General features: G+C 42.8%; 1 protein-coding gene across 4 annotated transcripts in view; it reads right to left on the reverse strand.

The window, feature by feature from the left end:
• Positions 1–20,994, reverse strand: part of LOC146798351 (cytochrome P450 2C8-like) — a 489,861-nt gene that overhangs the window by 187,978 nt on the left and 280,889 nt on the right. For all 4 annotated transcript variants that reach the window (XM_085625620.1, XM_085625621.1, XM_085625622.1 and 1 more), the window contains 2 exons: positions 19,446–19,606; positions 8,657–8,833 (listed from right to left, as the gene is read on the reverse strand). In XM_085625620.1, the coding sequence (XP_085481746.1) occupies positions 8,657–8,833; positions 19,446–19,606 (338 nt within the window). The remainder of the gene's footprint in view (positions 1–8,656; positions 8,834–19,445; positions 19,607–20,994) is intronic.

The following is a 20,994-nucleotide window of genomic DNA, read 5'->3' on the forward strand; positions in this document are numbered from 1 at the left end:
TCTATGCACGAGGCTTGCCGGGAGGAAAAGAGTCTCCAGTCATAAAGTTACTGGAAGAATTAATTGACTCTTTGCCCCCAAATACTCTACCCATTGTAGCAGGCGATTTCAATACATCCTTCGAGCCCCTGGACTACGAGATGCCTCAGCTCACTGCTGATGAAGATGTCAGCTGGGGTATTCCATCTATCGAGATCCCACCTGTAAAAAGGTGGACGGAGGCGGCCATTCAGCTAAATGGACTATGCCTAGGTAACCATATGAGAGCAGCCAACGGTAGAAGTCTCTCTGATAAATCTGGAACAAACACCTTTGATAACGGTCGTAGGGCAAGCAGGATAGATTATTTCCTCATTCATGTCGCACTTTGGCCTCTTTTTAGAGACATGAAGGTAGTAAACCGACTGGAGAGTGACCATCATCCATTGGTCTCAGTATTTAACATGTCCTTAATTGGCTATTCCTCACCGCAGCAAAATACATGTGAGCCCGAACTTCTTTTGTCTAGCAATATGCGTCATATAAAATGGGATCGGATCGTGGTAGATCCAAAGACCATGTTAGCAATAAGTGACGAGGTAACTGCCGCACTCAAAATATTGGGTAATGTAACAAAGGACCAAACTCCGTGCCAGATAGTGGTGGAAGTCCACAACAGGCTTTTTTCGGATCTAAAAAAACTTTTCTTTAAAACCATTCCCAAAAGTAATTGTAAACAAAAAATAAAAGAAGGATGGTATAACCTCGATTGTAGAAAGGCCCGGGCTAGACTTAGTAATGCACTAAAACAGAAAGACACACTACTTGTAAGATCTGCTAGATCACATTATGGGAAAACCTTGAAGGAGGCAAAAAAAATGTGGGACAATGAAAAATGGAGGGATCTCCTCGATGCTTGCAGGAGCAAGGACAGTAAGAATTTCTGGGATATATACAAGTGGGATAGGGGCGGCACAGCAGAGCGACCCCAGAACAACGTAGCCCAGAATGCTGGGGTTGATTATTTCAAACCCCAGTATGCCGCACCCTGCGAAAATATCCCAAGCGAGACCCTTGCCCACGTGTATTATGATAGGGCGATATTTACATTGAAAGATGTTGATAGAGCGTTAGATAAAGTGGTTGGGGGTAAAGCACCTGGTATAGACGGAATCCCTGAGGATATGTTTACCAATGATAGAAGTCTCTGGTCTAATTATATTATGCTACTTGCTAACGCAATTGCCCTGGGAGCAGATATCCCCCCCTCGTGGAGGGGAGCAGAAATTGTACCAGTTTTTAAAAAAGGGGATAAAGCAATTGCAAGCAACTACAGACCAATTAGTCTAATAGACTCGATCCAAAAAATTATAGGTCGTATGTTTCTTAATGAAATCCAAACATGGATGGATGATCAGGATATCTTAAGTCCAATGCAGGCAGGGTTCCGTTCCCGAACAAGAACAATTGACCAAGTTTTCCGTTTTGTTAACCTATATTGGAAGACAGTGGTCTTGGGAAACGGCGCCCTATATGCGGTGTTTGTGGACTTAAAAGCTGCTTTTGATTTGGTACCTCGTAGAAGGCTTTGGCAGGTATTGAGGGAAATGGGCATTGCACCTGAGCTCCTTACCGTGATAATCCGCTTACATGAGGGAAATGTTGCACGGGTGCGATGGGGGGGCGTGGGGGAGGTGACTGAGGACTTCCCGGTTGACAGGGGTGTGCGGCAGGGGTGCGTTTTGGCGCCTACCCTGTTCTCACTTTTTGTCAACGGGGTGGCCGGTCGCCTCTCACTGACCCCCACCGACGCACCGGTTTTGGCAGGAGTGCGTATTCCTATCCTCATGTTTGCGGATGACACGCTAATTATCTCAAAGACACCGAGTGGCTTGCAAAAGGCTCTGGTGTGCTTTGAAGAATTCTGTTTAGAAAGGGGTTTGGAAATTAACACGGGGAAAATGAAGTTCATGTCCTTTAATGCCCATAAATCCTTCAAGGGAAAGATTTTTATGAACAAGCTACCTTTGGAGGAGGTTACATCATTTACATATTTAGGCATAACATTGCAGAAGGATATGCGCTGGGGATGCCAGTTGGATCGGGTTTTATTACAACATAAGCAAAAATCAGGTGCGCTTCTGTCTAGGTTCAAAACCTCGATTACCAAACCAATCTCACCAGTTTTGGAAATCTATGGGACGAAGATTCTGAGTTCATGCCTATATGGAGCTGAACTTTGGGGATTTGATAATTTGAACAGCCTGAAGGTAACAGAAAATGCGTTCTTACGTAAGGTTACAAACCTCCCTTCAAGCACACCAATGCGTCCCCTTTTATTGGATCTCGGCAAAAAACCAGTTGAACATCTGGCGAAGCTCCGTCCAATATTATACTGGCGGCGGCTTTGGTGCACAGATGAACTTGGCCATTACAGGAGCGGTTTTGTGGACATAATAGAATCTGATAGGTCCCAAAAAATAAAGTGGTTATACGGGATCAAACTTCTCCTGGGCAGTATAGGCCTGATTGGACTTTGGAATGATCCTGTTAATGCTGTCTTCCCACCCAAGGAAAATCTGAAAACAATATACTGGGAATCGGTCTATAAGTTGGAAACTTCCCAAGGGCTTTCCACTCATTTATCATGCCGTTTTTTCGATCTAAAAACCTACCCTCTGCTAGAGGAGTACTGGGATATCATTGAAAAAACTACAGATCGTAAATTATATTTCCAGTTAAGGGTGGGCACCTTACCTGTCGCAGAATTCACCTCCAGATGGGGGGGACAAGGCACTAAGAATGACCAGTGTTATAGATGTTTGGAAGAACGTGAGGCCACAGGACATGTATTATTCTTCTGTCCAATGTATGCAGTACCCAGGGAAGTATGGATAAAACCAATCTGTAAATACCTGGGTATTAGAAGTTATGCATCAGCTCTCCGCATTTTGAGCACAAACCCTGCACCTCCGATCTGTATAGCTGTGGCCAAATTTCTAGGATGGGCCTGGGGCATAAGGTTAAAAACCATGAGGAATGCTGAAACTCTCCCTTCTTAAACCCACATGGTATTACCCAAACTCTATTTGATGTAATTACTATTATTTATGGGTAGAAAAGCCACGTGATATTAAAGTCTAACCATGTTAATTTTCATGTTATATAAGTCTCCATGGACCGGCTCCATACAGTATGTTTTAATTTCATGTTTTAAATTGTTAGCTTTATGGTTATTCAATTTAATTGTATTTTAACTTTTTAGGTAATTTATAAATCTTTTCATCTTATGTAACAATTGTAAATGTGCTTTTATGACTTAAATGCCGAATAAAGCTTTATTGATTGCTTGCTTCCAGTAAGCGCCACTGAGCTGCGTTGCAGAGAGGTGGTCCAGGCCGTGCCACTTTTTACACCTCTCTGCAACGCAGCTCTGTGGCGCTTACTGGAGGTACCTAGTGGGCTAGTTGGACCCTAGGGACCCTCAGGATTCAAATGAACTTAATCTCCCAACTAAAAACGGCCACAGGGCGTGTTTACACAGTGGTAAAGGGAGGGGACGGGGCCTGAGTTAAAGTGTGCAAACAAGCCCTGTGGCGCGTTTTAAGTTGGGGAAATAATTCCCCTTCAATCCTGAGGGACCCTGGGGGCCAACTAGCCCACCAGGTGCTTCCAGTAAGCGCCACTGCGCTGCGTTGCAGAGAGGTGGTCTAGGCCGTGCCCCTTTTTACATCTCTCTGCAACGCAGCTCTGTGGCGCGTACTGGAGGTACCTAGTGGTCTAGTTTGACCCTAGGGACCCTCAGGATTCAAGGGGACTTAATCTCCCAACTTAAAACGGCCACAGGGCGTGTTTACACAGTGGGGAAGTGAGGGGACGGGGCCTGAGGTGACGTGTGCAAACACCCCCTGTGGCGCGTTTTAAGAGGTAGTTTTAATCCCCTGCCCTATTATATACTAGGGGCTTACAGAGGAGGTCATGCTGATAACAGGGGGACCCCAACGCATAGTTTACCTAGTGTATGTAGGTGTTCTCACTGTATTCTGAGTGTCTTTTAAGATAGGACTGGCTCTAGGACTGGTTAGTCAGACTCAGTTACCACCAGTATCCGTCTGAAAAAGTTGAGGGTACAGGATGATTTTGCAACAAGGCTTCTTTCTGCTCTTCTGTTTGTTCTTTCTGCACGTTATCCTTCTTCCTGCACTTTTCTTCGTCTTTGAGGACTTCTGTTGCTTCATTCTGCATTTCTTTTTTTTCTTTCTGTGCGTATTTTCTTCTTTCTTCACATGTCCTATCTCTGTAGGCATAGTTAGAAATTAGCATTTAAAAAACCTTTGAAATTCACTGAAAAAAACATAGGTTTCAGGCACGTTATAGTTAGGAATTAGCATTTAAAAAACCTTAGAAATTCACTGAGTGGATGTGTGTGTAAACCTAAGAATCAGTGAGTGGGTATGTAGTTATTGGTGTTGGAGTATCTATGGTTTTGAGAATGGCAGTCTGTAATTTAGAGTGGGTGTATCAAAGGTTATATTAGGGTGTGAGAAGATGCATCAAATTATCACATGGATGATGTCATCAGTGATGTCATCAGTGATGTCACTGACCATGTCATGAGTGATGTAATATGTGACGTTATCAGCAGTGCATTGCGGGGGCGGGAGCTATAGTTAGCTGAACTAACTATTACGGGGGAATTTCTATGGTTTTGTATGAGTGAAATGTCCAACTAACTATAACTTTTCCTAAAACCTATGGTTTATTCAGTGAATTTCAAAGGTTTTTTAAATGCTAATTTCTAACGATAACGTGCCTGAAACCTATGTTTTTTTAAGTGAATTTCAAGGGTTTTTTAAATGCTAGTTTCTAACTATGCCTACAGAGGTAGGGCATGTGATGAAAGAAGAAACAACACACAGAAAGAAAAAAAAGAAATGCAGAAAGAAGCAACAGAAGTCCACATAGACAAAGAAAAGTGCAGGAAGAAGCAAGACATGTGCAGAAATAACCAACAGAGGAGCAGAAAGGCCTTGTTGCAAAATCATCCTGTGCCCACATCTTTATCAGACGGGTACTGGTGCTAGAAAAACACTTAGAATACAGTGAAAACACCTACATACACTAGGGAACATTATGCGTTGGGGTACCCCTGTGATTAGCATGACCTCCTCTGTAAGACCCTAGTACATAATAGGGCAGGGGGATTAAAACTACCTCTGAAAACGCGCCCTGTGCCGCGTTTGCACACTGGTGAAGGGGGGGGGGGGGGGCCTGAGGTGACGTGTGCAAACACGCCCTGTGGCCGTTTTAAGTTGGGGGATAAAGTCCCCTTGAATCCTGAGGGTCCCTGGGGTCCAACTAGTCCACCAGGTGTCTCCAGTAAGTGCCACAGAGCTGCGTTGCAGAGAGGTGTAAAAAGGGGCATGGCCTGGACCACCTCTCTGCAACGCAGCGAAGTGGCGCTTACTGGATGCACCTGGTGGGCTAGTTGGCCCCCAGGGGCCCTCAGGATTGAAGGGGAATTAATTCCCCAACTTAAAACGCGCCACAGGGCATGTTTGCACACGTCACCTCAGGCCCCGTCCCCTCCCCTCACCACTGTGTAAACACACCCTGTGGCCGTTTTAAGTTGGGGGATAAAGTCTCCTTGAATCGCATGGGCCCCCCTCCCATGGCCAATTCCGGCCCCGGGGACCCCATCCCCTGGGGCATGGCCAAATATTGTTTTTTTCTAGGAAGGGGGGCTGCTTGCCCTCTCCTAAGGCTCTATTGGCCCCGGGGACCCCGTCCCCCGGGGCCTGCCTATATTTTTTATTTTTTTGAGGGGGAGGGGGCCACTTCTGGCCCCGAGGATCCCATCACCTGTGCCTGGCCATCTTTTTTTTTATTTGGAGGGGGGCTGCATGCCCCCCTCCTCAGGCCATTTATGACCCCGGGGCCGGCCTTTGCATTTTTTTTTATTTTTTAAATTTTCCCCGCGTCCTGCGGGAGCCGGCATTGCTTTTCCACATGGGGAGCTGCTGACATGCAGCTCCCCGTGTGGAAAAGCAATCTGGTTTGGATTTTGAAAGAGAGAGCAGGTTTCCTGCTCTCTCTTCTAAAATCCAAACCAGTGTTTGCTATGACAGGGCGGGAGCCGCGAGGCTCCCGTTCTCTCATAGCAAACAGCAGTGTCCCGGGAGTGGGCACCCCAGGGACACCACAGGCTCCAGGAGGGGGGCCGCACGGCCCACCTCCCAATGTCTATTCAGCCCGGGAAGGTGGTGGTCCCCAGGGCTCGGGGGTCCTTAACGAACCCCCAAATTTACATAGTAGTGCCCTGTGGAGGTGGCAGTCCCTGGGGCATGTGGGAGGGCTTGAGCCCACCCACACAGGTATTTTTTTTTTAAAAGAAGCCCCGGGGGTGGCGGTCCCCGGGGGCTTGGGGGGCCTTTGGGGCCCCCCATACATTAAAAAAAGAAGTCCCGGGGGTGGCAGCCCCGGGGCTGCGGGGGGGGGGCTGTGTGCCCCCCGCAAATATTTATAGAAAGTCCCGGTGGTGGCGGTCCCCGGGGCTGCGGGGGTCCCCCTGGGCCCCGCAAATATTTTTTGACATGCCCCAGGACTTGGCCCACCCGGGGGCTAATTAATAACGAAGCGCGGGAGCCCACTCTTCATTTTTTTTATTTTCGCGACTGGATCCGCAAATCCTCCGCGCATCTTGCAATGTTTTTTTTTTTTAAAGCAGGCCTAGGGGGTCAGGGTGTTTCTACCCTGCCCCCTTTTCTTGTTTTGCGTGTTTGTTTTACTGTTTTCTTGTACCTCAATTCTACCGAGTCACAAGATGGCTGCCAACACGTCCTGGTTTGAAGTGTTGACAGCCAATTAGAATGCAGCTCGTGATCGGGAGGGTTGCGGATCCACCACGGCCATAGATAGCAAAACTTTTATTTTTTGATGTTCTCAGCAACTACTGAACGGATTTACACCATTTAAAAAAAATGTCTCTTTCTGAAGCAAGCACTACCTTTTTGTCAAATCTGGTGCGATTCCGTTCAGCAATTTCGGCTGTAACCGTGTCTAAAGTTTCCTATGGGAAAAATGATTTTCCGACCACTATTTTTTTAATTTCTCAGAAACTACTGAACGGATTTACACCATTTAAAAAAAGGTCTCTTTCTGGACCAAGGGCTACCTTCTTGCCAAATTTGGTGTAATTCCGTTCAGCAGTTCGGGCTGTAGTCGTGTCTAAAATTTCCTATGGGAATTAACATGGAGAAAACACGTTTTGGGACCCCCCTTATTTCTCGCCCCCCGCTTGCCGAATCACCCAGAAACTTTCAAGATAGGAGCTGACCGGAGCGGGCCATCAGTTTTAAAATTTTTGCCAAGATTCGTCAACCGGCGCCAAAGTTATTGGGAAAACAAAAAACACTTTTCCTATGGAAAATAGGTCCTAGCTATCACTACCTACCTATATTTATATATGCACAAAGAAACACATTCCAACTTGGCTGAGTTCATGCTCGTTTCATCTAGGAATTACTTACATATCTTATGCATAATGGTTTTCTCAAAGTCTTGGTTTATTCTCAACATCGAGCTTGAGGTTTTGGTTAACCAGCTACAATGTTTGTTGTTACAAGAAAGTCAAGCAGAAATAAGGCTGGACCCATTCCATGGTCAGATCTTCTATGTCACGGATTCCACCCTGCGTTTCTTCTAAATTAATCCCTTTGCATGTTGCTCAAAGGGACTTCACGTGGCAACGTTTCATAAACAATTGAGAGGTTTTCAACATCAAGTAATCTTTTCACTCTTTACTTGCGTCAAAGCTTGCAGGGGCGATTCAGTATGGCCACACTATTAATGAGAGGCATTAGCTTTCAACTTTTAGGTGAAATGGGATGTGTCACCAACACCAATCAATTATGTCATGAATGAAAAATGGACAGATGAAATGAATACTGAGAACATTATACCTCAAATGTGTCAATCTGGGCTCCGGGTGATAACCAATCACAGCAAGGTCCAGATTGGACTTTCCTTTGGGAAATGTAAGTGATTCCCTGTTATGATATACCTCAAGTTATAAATCTGGTCTGGAGCTCACAACACATCAGTGCAAGATACAGGGTGGACTGTCTTTTAGTAAATGTAGGTGATTTCTTGTTAGAGTAACATCTCTGAAATGCATGCTTAGTTGTAGCAGATAGAGTGGCTCATGTTGGGGGACTGATTCAGACTCTCTGGTAAAAAGGATGTCTACATCTGGTTGTAAAGCGAGTCTGAAAACATGGATCATGATTTTAGTCCTCTGACATTTCAACTCTTCATCTCTCCTCATATTTGGAATAAAATGTCATTTAAAGGGATAAAGGGAGGAGATAGCATTTCCATCTGTTTTCAAAATCGGAAAACCATTTATAAGCAATCTTTAGTGCCACACACTCTATAGGACCCCAGCCTAAACGAAATGTAGTCAGATCAAACCATGACAAATGCCAACCCTGGGATGAGAGACCGTCTCAGTCATCTAGAGTGGTGTTTTCTGCTTGGCAAACTTTCAATCTTAGATAATCAGTGAGTAAGATTTAAAAAGGGGCCATGAGGAGCAGGCAGAATCTTTTTGAACCGTTGACATTCTAATGTGTGAGAACAAAGTATAGCCAGAGACCATGGCATGGTTGAACGTCACCTGCTGTATCTTGATGAGGAATGCATCAATGTAGTCTCGCGGGGATGACGGGTCCAAAGATGCCTTGTGTTCCTCCATGATTTCCTCCACAAAGCGCATCTGGTCACTGTAGTTTTCGAAGAGCTTCTGGTGTGGGCCAGGAAAGCGATCCAGAATAGCCGGGAAGAAGTTGTACATCTAGCAAAGGATAATTATTGTAAAATAGGTAAAATCAAAGTAAGGAGGTGGTGAGCGCAATCATTGTATAAATGCTAAGAGACAAATCAGTCTTTGAGGTTTTCTGTATAAATGGTTATTATCCTTAGTATTATTATTAATTTAATTAGTTCAAACCTGCAGGCAGCACGCATGCGCTGTCGCTATATCGACGATCTATTGCATTTAAAAAATAACTCAGAAGGGGCTTTTAGCCGCCCACACTCACCATTGGTTAACAACATAATCACTGTCCTTTGTTGCCTTCAAATTCGGTAGAAGTCACGATATGTCACTTCATGTGGCTTTTGTGGAGCACCGTTCAATTATTGATTGATTAAACTTAACTAGTGTCCCTCAGCTGCAATATGTGATTGAGGTACTATTTCTACTTTCTTTGTCACGCATTGCAGCACTTGGCAGGACTGAGTCACAACTGAGTAAAGAAAGAAGGGTGTTGAGCTGGGCCTTGCAGTGCCTTATTGCACAAGTCTTTCCTCTGTTTTTATACAATCAGTGACATTGGTCCTAAGCTGGAGAGGGCAGGCTGCAGGCTTCGTGTTATGCCGTAACGCTCACCGTACAAGCCTCGCTGTGCCCTCACTGAATGAGTTAATTGACCCCCTCCTCCTTGCAGCTGTAAATTAGTGTAACAGCTCCAATACCCACGTGTGCTTCTCCCAGCAGTCCTGAAGAGAGATAGTGCCATGTCCCAAACTAAACTATGGGCCACCTCTAGTCTGCAGAGGAAAGACACTCATGCCCTCGACCCCTGCAGACAGCACTACTCGAGGGGTCGAATGTTTCCAGTTGTGATGCACGCCTCCACCCACGGCCTGCAGGTCTAATTGAAATTCAGCACCGAGAGGGTCTCTGCCATCACCCCCACCTAGCCCCACTCAGCTGGGCTGACAATGCTACAAAAAGGTTAGTCTTAATATTTAAAAGTTTAAAACGTTTTACACTAAATTGCAAAAGTTCCCAACACTCCGGGTTTGGGGAAAGCAGTCACAAATTCTCTTTAGTGCACAGGGTCTTTCTACCGATAATCAAAAGAAAATCCAGTGTTCAACTACGAGAAAATCTGGGGAAAACGTTTCCCACTAAACAAATGCCTGGGGACCACATTGATCTCTGCCTGAGTAATACAAATCTGCCGTTGTATATGACATGCCCGTTCTGAATCCCTACTGTGCAAGTCCATTACCACGCTCAGACTAACAGGATTTCCACTTCTTCTTTATCACTCTCAGTCTATGGATTTGCCCGTATGCCTGATGGTTGAGTTTGCAAGCAGACACTTTGGGTCATTTCTGTGGTCACCTGCTTCTCAGTCCCTGTGCTGTGACAGAAGTGTCTAATGTGTTTTTCCTGCTTGGAATAACCCACGCACCCCTCCACATCCCACTCTGGTTCTTAATGCACTTGCTGCAGCTGTTGGATATTTTGTGGGCTTTTGACTCATCAAAGTAGCATAGAGTGCTAATAATGCACATGCTGCAAGGCACAACCTGACACATGGAGATCACAAATTCGTGTTTTATATCGCTAACTCAATGGGTCTCTGCTTTTATCACAGAAATCCTTTCATTAGTATAGACGACAACCTTCATTAGTATAGCACCAGAAACGCGGACCAAATTGGTCCAGGTCTGTCTTTTTCAAGAGAGTCTCTTCTTGCTTTCAATAATACTCAACAAAATGCAAAACTCGCTTAGAGGTAAACAAATGGAATGACCTACTTACCTGCAGTGGATGTAAACATGAATTGAAACCTTCCCCTGATATACCCAATAGAATTGATTATACTTCAAACCGATTATTAGGGGGTTGATTTAATGCTAGATCTCTGTGCAAGCATGCACAATATATTTTTGACATGATCTCTGATCTCAATCTAGACTGCCTTTTTGTCACTGAAACGTGACTTTAAGAATGGTGCAATCCAAACATTGTCCACGTCCTCGCCCCAGGATACTAAATATATAGACAAGATAGACTGGCCAAAAGGGGTGGAGGTCTTGCTATAATATATCGCAATACACTCAAATGCTCTACGTCTGAACTTATATAGCTCAAAGGTGCGGAAAGTCTTGGTTTCTGTTTTCAATTTGAAAGCTATGTCTCTTTCTTTGGAACCTTGATCCACCACCCACCAGGCTCGAATCTCTACTTTTTAGACCCCCTTGGAGACACATTAAGTACATTAATCCTTAGATATTCTAATTTCACTCTACTCGGGGATTTCATTCTTCACTTAGACTCGCACAACGTCCTGGGAGTCAAAAACTCTTTAGAAATTTTAGAAACTCAGGCCTTGACCAACAGATATCCGTCCCTACGCACTGTGCTGGTCACACTCTTGATGGGATCGGTTTAAATTTCACCACTCTAAAAGTCGACTCCCCAGTCACCTAAACATGGTCTGATCACAAATATATTCCCTTTGTAATTGGACGCCAATGCATGGATACTCCCTCAGGTCCTCCGCTGAACACCTATAAAACCGTGCAAAAATTTAATAAAATGTCAGCCAATTCGGACCTTAGCACCAAAGCATCTGTCTGTAGGCCCTCCCTGACAGAAGATCCCTCACTAGATACCCATTATTTTAACTCCTGGATGGCTTCACTTAGTAACACTTTCGCCACGCCAGTTCCTTTGAAAAAGAAGTCCACCAACAAAGTCTCTGCCCCCTGGTTCACACGAAAGCTGAGAGAACTACAAGAATAAACAATAAGAGCTAACTCCTTTTAGTATTGCCCTCAAAACGTATCATCAGCAAATTAAAGTAGAAAAAAACTACTTGACCAATCTACTCAGGCTGGAAGACTTTTTTAAAATTGTGAAATTATTCACTCACTCTAAAATACTTGAACACGATATTCCGCCATCACAAATTCTTTGTGATCAAATTGCTGACTTTTCTTAACAGAAAATTCAAATTTAACAAAAAGATTTCAAGATAACCCCCTCCTCTTTTACAGAAGTATATGCTATTTCCTCAGGTGATAGACCAGCCCTCCTATCTTTCTATGCCATTAGTATGGAACAGTCAAGCCAAACCATCCTCTCCTGCAAGTCAGGGTCTCCATTTGACCCATGCCCCCCAGAGGTACTGCATCCCATTACTGATATCATCAACCCAACTATCAATAAGATAATAATCTCCTCACTCGCACTAGCAGAAGTACCTTTGGCCTGGAAAATTGCTGCAGTTAAACCCCTCCACAAACAACAACTAGCCGATCCTAAGATTCTTTCCAATCTCCTTGCTACTCTGCCTCAGCAAAATACCTGAACAATTTGTGAATACTCAACTGATTTTCTTCTTAGAAGAGGCTAAGATCTTGCATCCAAACCAATCCGGTTTTAGGGCCATGCACTCCACAGAATCTGCATTATTACACACCACAAAAACTCTCAAATTTGTCTTAGATCAGGGAAAAAATGCTGTGTTGATCTTACTCGATCTGTCGGCCGCATTTGATATGGTCTCCCATGACATTCTGGAGGACCGCCTTAAAACATATGGCATTTCCCACTTGGCCCTAGCATGGCTGAAATCTTTACTATCTAATCAAAGACAAATAGTCACCCTTGGCTGCTATCATTCAGCAGAGAAACCCTTAATCTCTGGGGTCCAGCAGGGCTCCGCTTTAAGCCCAGTACTGTTTAATATTTACATGGCTCCCCTGATAAACCCGATATCATCGTTCAATCTAGAAACCATCTATTACGCTGATGATACTCAATTTATTCTTGTACTAGACAAACACTCCACCAAGGATGAAGAGAATCTCCAACTCTGTTTTACAGCTGTTTTTCACTGGATGCAATCTAATAATCTGAAGTGTAATGCCCAAAAAACCAAGATCATGCTACTAGGAAAAACCAACACCTTCTCCCCCAGCCTATGGTGGCCTAAAGAGATCCCTCCTTTCCCAACACAGTAGATGTAGTAAAGAATCTAGGAGTAAAATTTGACACCTCACTATCCTTCCGATAACAAGCTCGCACAGTGCTCGGCACGAGCTTGTACCTGATAAAGTCTCTCAAAAAGTTTTCGACCTGCTACCTTGTGCGGCTAGAAAGGCAGTGGCACTAGCACTGATTACATCCATACTGGATTACTGTAACAGCTTATATGCAGGGACCAATAAGTCCGTCCTGAAGAAACTGCAGATAGTCCAACACGCAGCCGCACACCTGGTCCAAAAATTGCCTTGAGGCTCCCCAGCAGCCTTAAAATCCCTACGCTGGCTACCCATCCATAAAAGAGTCCTTTTTGAGATCCTGGTAATCACCTACAGAGCCTTCAGATCATCAGGACCTAAGTATCCCAGGGCCAGAGTTAAACTGTATGGGACGCAGCGCCTCCTCAGATCCTCATCAGCGAACCTCCTCAAACCTCCCAGCTTTGGGTACAACTCAAAGGTGGCAAATCAATGGCAGCCCTAGGGACCAAAGCCTGGAATACTCTGCCTAGCTACCTCCGGTTTTCTCAGACAGAACTAATTTTCAGGCAATTACCTGAAAACCTGGATCCTTGGAGCCTAGGATGCCCTAGTTCTTTCACTTATCTGATTTTGCAGGGTACACGTTGAATTTTCTATACGGTTCCACCATAGTGCCATGATGCTCCTCGGAGTGACAGTTGTGCTCCACAAATAACTTATACATACATACATGAACCATATCTCATGGAACTTACGGCTAAGGGTTTATTTTTTCATGTGCTTTCTTTATTGCTAAAGATGATCATTTGAGGAACAAACAAAACGCCATGTGTTACTCCCACAGAAGAACAGAATGGTGGATAATTCTGCTACTTTTGCCTCCAGCAAGACATCTTGGAGGCATTTCAGACTATATTTGGTTCCATGCTACAGAAGCTAAGATTTATCACAGAATTTGATGAAAACTACAAAGAAGGCAGTAATGGGCAAGGGCATTAGCATGATTTGACAGAATGGTTTGGAATATACCTTTCAAATGAGTAACACACAAGCACATACCATGTGCAGGTATGCAGGAATGGGTTATGTGTTTGATAAAGTTAGCAGGCCCCAATGCTATGATAACATAGTCCGTTTTTAGGTCCTGCCTAGAAAGCGCTTGCGCTGTCTCTTCGAGACATGTTGTATTCTAAATATGGGCTTTAAACTCTGCCCATTTTCTGCCCATGTATATTATTGGCTCATTTGACTGTCTTTTCAAAATGTTTTTACTGTCCATTGGTTAATTTGTTTAGTACTCCCTCCTTAGTACCTCCTTTTCTTCTGTTGTTACCTTCCATAAGGACTGTCCCTGTTACATGTGTTATTCAGTATGTGTTATTTAAACTTTGTGAGCGCTATTTTCTTAATGACTATCTCCTAGCTGTTGTTACAGCACAACATGCTCTACTGCTTCCACAAAGCAGAGTCCACATATTTTCCTGACTCAGCGTGGTGCCCAATCATGGATGCCATGCTTTATCTTTTAAACACGCTCTCTCCACTTCCCGCTCCATGGCTAGCATCTACATGGTATAGCTTTTTTTTAAGCAGTACAGTGCGCTTCATCTTGAACAAATGCAGCCATGCACCTTTCTTTTCACATGCGTGGGTCACCTATATCTTTTATTTTTTATATTATATGTTTTTTTAAGCAAGCGCATTTTCAAACAAGCGCAGCATGCTGCTCTTCGTCTTCAACAATAGTGGCTACGTGCCTTTCTTTTCTTATGCGAGGCTTGCCAAATGCTCCATTAAAAAATATTACATATTTTTTAAGTCCAAAGCACTGCATCTTTAACAATGGCAGCCGCTTGCCTTTTGTTTTATTTTGCACGGCTTGCCCAACTGTATTTTTTACTATTATATGTTTCTCAGACAAGCACAGTAAGCCACGCTTCATCTTCAACAATTGCAGCCACGCGCCTTTCTTTTCTTCGGTGTGGCGGCTTGCCCAAGTCTTCACACATCTTTTCTAGTCAGCGACATAGGAGCCCTAGCTGTCTTTAAACAGAGCATACTTGTATTTTGCTCATCTGTTGCAGCTGCATGAACTATATGCATCTTCTGTCATGGCGGCCTGCATACAGTGCATGCCTGTGGTTGACCTTGGATGTCCATAAGTGGGCTCTAAGTAGCGTTTACAATGACTGATTGTACTTTGCCTAGTTACTTTGTGTTAACATCACCATAGCTTTTCTGTACAGTTGCTATGAAAGCTTATAATATGGTATAGCGTGCACTTTTTTTCTTTAAATAATCACTCCACTGCAAACAAAAAACATAAATAAAAAACATTGCCATTTACAATGCCAATAGCTCCAACTCCAACAAATGCAAGACCTATTGCATTTCAAATGCTTGTTATTACTGTAACTATTACTATTAACACACTTGGTGTTGCAACACAGTACCTGACATCAGAAAGAGGTAAAACAAGAGCAAGAAGTATGATATATGTGGAATGGTAGTAGCGTGACAAAATAAATCCTACAAATATATAAGGAGTGTTCCTAAAAATGCTGAATAAATGGTATCTCACCGCGATGCAGGTCTCTGTATGTATGGCCCTCGTGTTAGATGACAAGCAGAGCAAGTAGTCCCCTGTTCTATTTTCCATTCCACTTTTCAAAGCACGAAAGCCCCAAAGCTTTCCAGAGCATGTGAAAAGGCCTACATGTTTAACATTTAACTTTTTTCAAAAATCAAGGATGAGTTTGGGGAGTTCTGTGATTTACTTCAATCCTTTGTGGTTAGATCAGTTTCCAAATATTCAATGTGTCTTCCTAGTTTCATACCAATTACAATTCTTCATGTTTAGCAAAGGCTTTTGACGCCATCCTGCTTCCAACAACCATATATCACACAAATGCAGACACACGCTGGCCAAAGGTATGGACTGCTAAACTCAACCCTGTTCCGCCATCTTTGGTGTCACATTAATCCCATGTTTTTAATAAGCTTGTTGGGGAGCATGTCCATGCATTTATCCATTTTGAAGCCAACTTCCTTGTGTTAGGTCAGAATATCACCAAACAAGTCTTATGTGTCACAAACCAGTGGTCTAGAACCAAACGTCTGGTGAATTCATCTCTTCTAATATTTTAGGACGTGCTGGGTTTAAATATCTCTAGCATACCCCGAACCTTATTTCATGGTGTTATACAGATTTAAACTTAGTTCCGTTTTTGATGCTAACCTTGTGCCATCTCACTGGCTCTACTTAGGCCTGTCTGTAGACCGACTTTACCATTCATGAGAAGTGGCCTCTCGATCTGCACTCAATGCTGTAGACAAGGTCTTATTTATCAATGATTTATAATGTGATATCATCTTTCTTTTTATAGATGGTTAAACATAATCAAGCCACCTACTGTGATTTTAGCAAAATAAATTCATACACCCCTGCTCGACTCCTTATTTAAAAATGTAAAGCCATAGAGCGCTCTTGTATCACTTGCTCTACTTATCGACACCAAGACATTCTCTGAATCACCGGTAAAATAACCCTCCTTTGTCGCCACTTAATTTGCCCTCTCCTTTCTCTGGAACCACCTCATAAGTGCGCACCATTTCCCTTGAACGATTTCCTAACCCATAAGTATTTCACAAAATACAGATAGGGCAATTCATGAAAGAACCATTTTACGTGCCATAACCAAAAATACATTGAGTAAATCCCTGCATATTCAGCCTTGTATTATCTGATCCAGGGCACGCATGCCCCTAAGGTAGGCAGAGACTTGTGGAAAATAGCGGAAATGTAAAGCGGGTTCTGTATTGCAATGAGTAGAGAAGACGAGAGACTGGATGTGACAGGTGGTCCTCGCCTTTTGTCGAATTGCATGACTACATTTGATATTTATGATAAATAGGCCATGCTTGTACTTGTTTAAAAGAGAGAAATTAAGATACAACACGGTTGCTATAAAGTTGTGCTTAATCTATCTGAAACTGAAAGTATGTACCCCAAAAATGTGTCAATGCAGCAAGTAAACTTTTTTGATTAGGGGGTAGGTGATAATTTGGCTTGAGATGCGATCATATGTAGATTGTGTTAGGCCCCTAAACCACAAAAAGCTTTCATCATCGTCATCATCAACAAACTTTATTCGGTTTGACAAACCATAAAAGTACCACATAAAAAATACATGGAATACATAAAAGAAGTCAACTTGATTAACAAATTCATAAAACACATAATGCCCAACGGAATCAAGTCGTCTGGGATTCAAGTCCTTATTTAGATCGATTAAAAAAGAGACATTAACATTCCCAATATCTCGGCTTCAACACTCAAAATGTTTAAAGAGTTTGCAATCATACAAGTTATATTAAATTTCACGGTTTTGCTGATAGCCATAATAAAAAAAACATTTAAAATGCACAGTGCCGCCTGAACGTATAAGAATAAGTATCCTTTAAAAAGGAAATATCGTCTATGTCGGAAATGTTATAACGTCAAATGCAGTGCTAATTATTAAAACCAGTCATTTCCCTACTAAACTCCTTAGTCGCACTGCGGCAGAAATACATTTGTAAATCATTTCACATATATATTCTGTTTGAAGAAGCTGAAGGTAAAATAAAGCTGGCCTAAATTTCCTAATCTTCAACACCCTCCGTAGTGGTATAATAAATTCTCTTCCCAGTCTATCATATAAATGGCATAAAAAGAGGAAGTGCAGCATAATTAGGGATGCGTTGGAATCACAAGGGCAAGGGTCCAGGTGAGCATCATAATATTTGCTGTGATAAGACACCTGTAAGTGAGCAATGCTAAATCTAAACTAAAAAGATAAAATCTTTTAGAGTGACCAAAGGGGAGCAAGAGATATGGCTCAATTCGTTCGGTACTAACCAAGGGGAGATAATCAGCTACACCCTTTTTGCTAAGTTCCATACGTTCCTAGTGCTCCAGTAGGATGTTTAAAAATTCCTTCAGTAAATGGGACATTGTTATGGAAGTGATAATTTGGGGATTAGTAAAATAGCCTCGCCTCCCCATGAGATTCAGCTGCCTTTTGACATAGCTAAGCCAGGGTATTTTGTGAGCATAATCAGATCTTAAACAATCATGTATTATTGCTCGATTGAGAGCTGGTTCTTCGTTTGTCCAAATCAAGCGCCATAACATAATAGGGGTGGTTTGAATTAGATTTATTAAATGAGTCAGGCCAAATTCCGTGTGACATAAGATACTCGGGAGGCTGGGGGGAACAGACGTTAGTCTTCTGAGAAAAATATTTTCTGTCGTTTACAAGATGGACGCATTACAAAATTCCCAGACCCCGGCCTCATACAAGATGACAGCACAGCACCGTGCAATATAGATTTTCAATTATTGCCTCAATAGGTTTAGAGCCCAATTTCCTTGCGAACCTGAATAGATGTTCAAGGGTTTTTATCAAAACTATTCTTCCTGACCTCAAGGAGATGGGACTAAGAGCCTTTACGGTTGAAAGGGACACCCAGGTAGGAAAAATTTGACACCTGGAGAAACTTATCCTTATTAATAAAACAGTATATTATTTTGGAATGTGCTTTCCCTTCCGCCATTATAATAAACAATTGGTTCTGTTGGGTGATACAAAGTGTTTTTACTCTTTTCTTATCTACGAGGAAGTTGAATATGTCTGTCACAAGCACAATTTAATAGTGGCGAAACAGAGAAGGTGACTATTGTGAAATTAGGTGAAATAAAGTGACAAGTGAAGTCAGTGATGGGCTATATACATGACATACATAAGTGACATAAATTCTTTTTGATATTTCTGCCCTATTTCCAATTTCGTAACATGAATTCACAAGACCCAGTGATGATTTTTTAAGTCGGGTCAAGGAGACTGTTTGATATGAATGACAATAGCGTTGACGTTTCGACCCAGAAAACAGCGCAGAATGTCATGCGTCAAGGCGGGTCTTCCTCAGGACTGTGAGAAACGAAGTTGACAACCTATAAGGTTTAAATAAGAGGAGTCAGGTGTATTCTAAGTGTAAAAAAACCATGCATGCATCACAAATGGTAAAGACTTACCACGTGAACGCAATTCAATTCTGCGTGTGACAGCCATATTCAACTTCCTTGTAAATAAGAAAAGTGTAAAAATACTCTGTTTTCCCGTCTCATGTCTTTTTGTTGTGTTCCTATCATATATGTGTTTTCTTAAAATTTCATTTGTTGAAAGAAATTTAAGACATATGGTCGCCTTTGTATTGATTACACAGAGCACAGCAATTGTATCACCCAACAGAACCAATTGTTTATTATAGTACCAATAGCCAGGTTATGAGGAACACATCTTTAATGGTTCCCTACCATCATGACATGTGACTTAGCTGTGTTAGTTTTTCAGCCCATATTGCTCACAAAATCATTGAATTTGTTTAACAGAATTTGTAAGTCCACACCAGTTCACCACAAAAAGCTTTTAGGCACAAAACATTTCCTCATCACCTAGCTAGGGCGTAATACAAAATGATAGGACTCCCCACTGGGTTAAATGGAGCCCTCTTAAGAGATGGTTACGGTCCATGTTTTACAGGCAATGATAACACATCAATTCTCATCCTTCCACAAAATTGCTCCAATTTACCTGCACCCAGAAGTCGTCTATACGTTGCAGATTTTCAGCGATCAAGTCGAGCAAAACTTGGAACTTCTCGTCTTTATAGTCAAAACGGCTCCCAAAGACGATAGAGCAGATGATGTTAGAAACAGAGCGTCGGATGAAGAAGGTGGGGTCAAAGGACAATCCTGAAAGGCAAAATGACCAAAAAAATAAGTGAGACATGAAGCTCAAATTAACAACCTGTGAAGTTATAACTTTTGCTACAAAAATGTATCACCTGTGCAGAAGACATTGGATGTGGAATGAAAGGTCAACAGGTTGATACTGAAATCTACCTTAAGACGCCTGATAATTGAGCATGTGTGCCTTTCAATGTGTAGCACGTTTGCTAGTTTTGTTGGATGGTACAGCACATTGAATGTTTGTAAAAACATAAAAGTTCCAAATTGGGGCCTGGCTGATTTTCTAAAATAGCTTATTTAAAGCTTGCTGTTTGGCCACAGGATGTATAGAAACTCAATTCGACAAAACACAGAAAACAGATTCCAAAGTGCTTAACAGATTTTACTGTGTGCCTCACTGCTTCACACATGGAAGGCCTCATTTATGAAAAGTGTTGCATCACTGCGTGAGAGCAGCGATGCGACAATTTTCACTGCGCCTCCTCGCGACACCACGTATGTGCAAAATGTACTGTACGGCACTCCATGTCGCATGGAATGACAGAAGCATCAGGAATTCTGACGTATCTGTTGGTGCAAAACTCACGCATTGCTGGAGTTGTATCATAAGCATGACAACTCCAGCAATGCATGGGGATGCCTATTGAGATTGCACAAAAAGTGACGCAACGGTGGCGTAAAAGTATCGCAAGCTGTCATAAATAAGGTCCGGAGTGATTAGAGCTAAAGCTAGAACCATAGGCAATTCTATAAATGTACAAACATTTAGATGAAGGAATTTGGAGTGGTAAATGTCTGGCAAGTGACATGCACATTTACTTACTGAACACGCTCTCTTCTTTGTATGTAACTCATTTGGATGGTCCCCTATGTCGCTGTGGGCCGCTCAGGTCAGAGTCACATATCGCTACGCTACTCGCATAGAGAACTAGAGGACTAATGCTGCTCAGTTGAAAGATGCAGACCCTTTCGCTTCTAGAACTATAGATCTAAAAATAGTGGTGGTAGGATACCAAATCAAAGGATCCTAAGGCCCTTGAGACTGAGGGAGGCATAGATAGCCCATACAATTGCAAGACTTAATGGCCCGAGGAAGTGGTTAGGGCTAGAGCGGTTGAATTCGACAGTGGGGAACTGGGTTTGAGTCTCGGCAGGGACGCTCAACATCCTGTGATTCTGGGCAAATCACTTAATCTCCCCGTGCCTAACAAAAACTAAATGTGTCCGTCTGTAACACAACTGGTGCTCATGTAAAGCGCCATGATAGCTTCGGGTTCAGTTTGCGCTATATAAAACTCTGGAAAATAAAATTAAAAAATTAAGCTGAATAGAGAATACAAAGTCGTCACCTATAGAACTAGGGGACTTAAGGTATTCTGCTAGTCAAATAG

This window comes from Triturus cristatus, chromosome 9 (genome assembly GCF_964204655.1).
Source record: "Triturus cristatus chromosome 9, aTriCri1.1, whole genome shotgun sequence".
NCBI classification, from domain to species: Eukaryota; Metazoa; Chordata; class Amphibia; order Caudata; family Salamandridae; genus Triturus; species Triturus cristatus.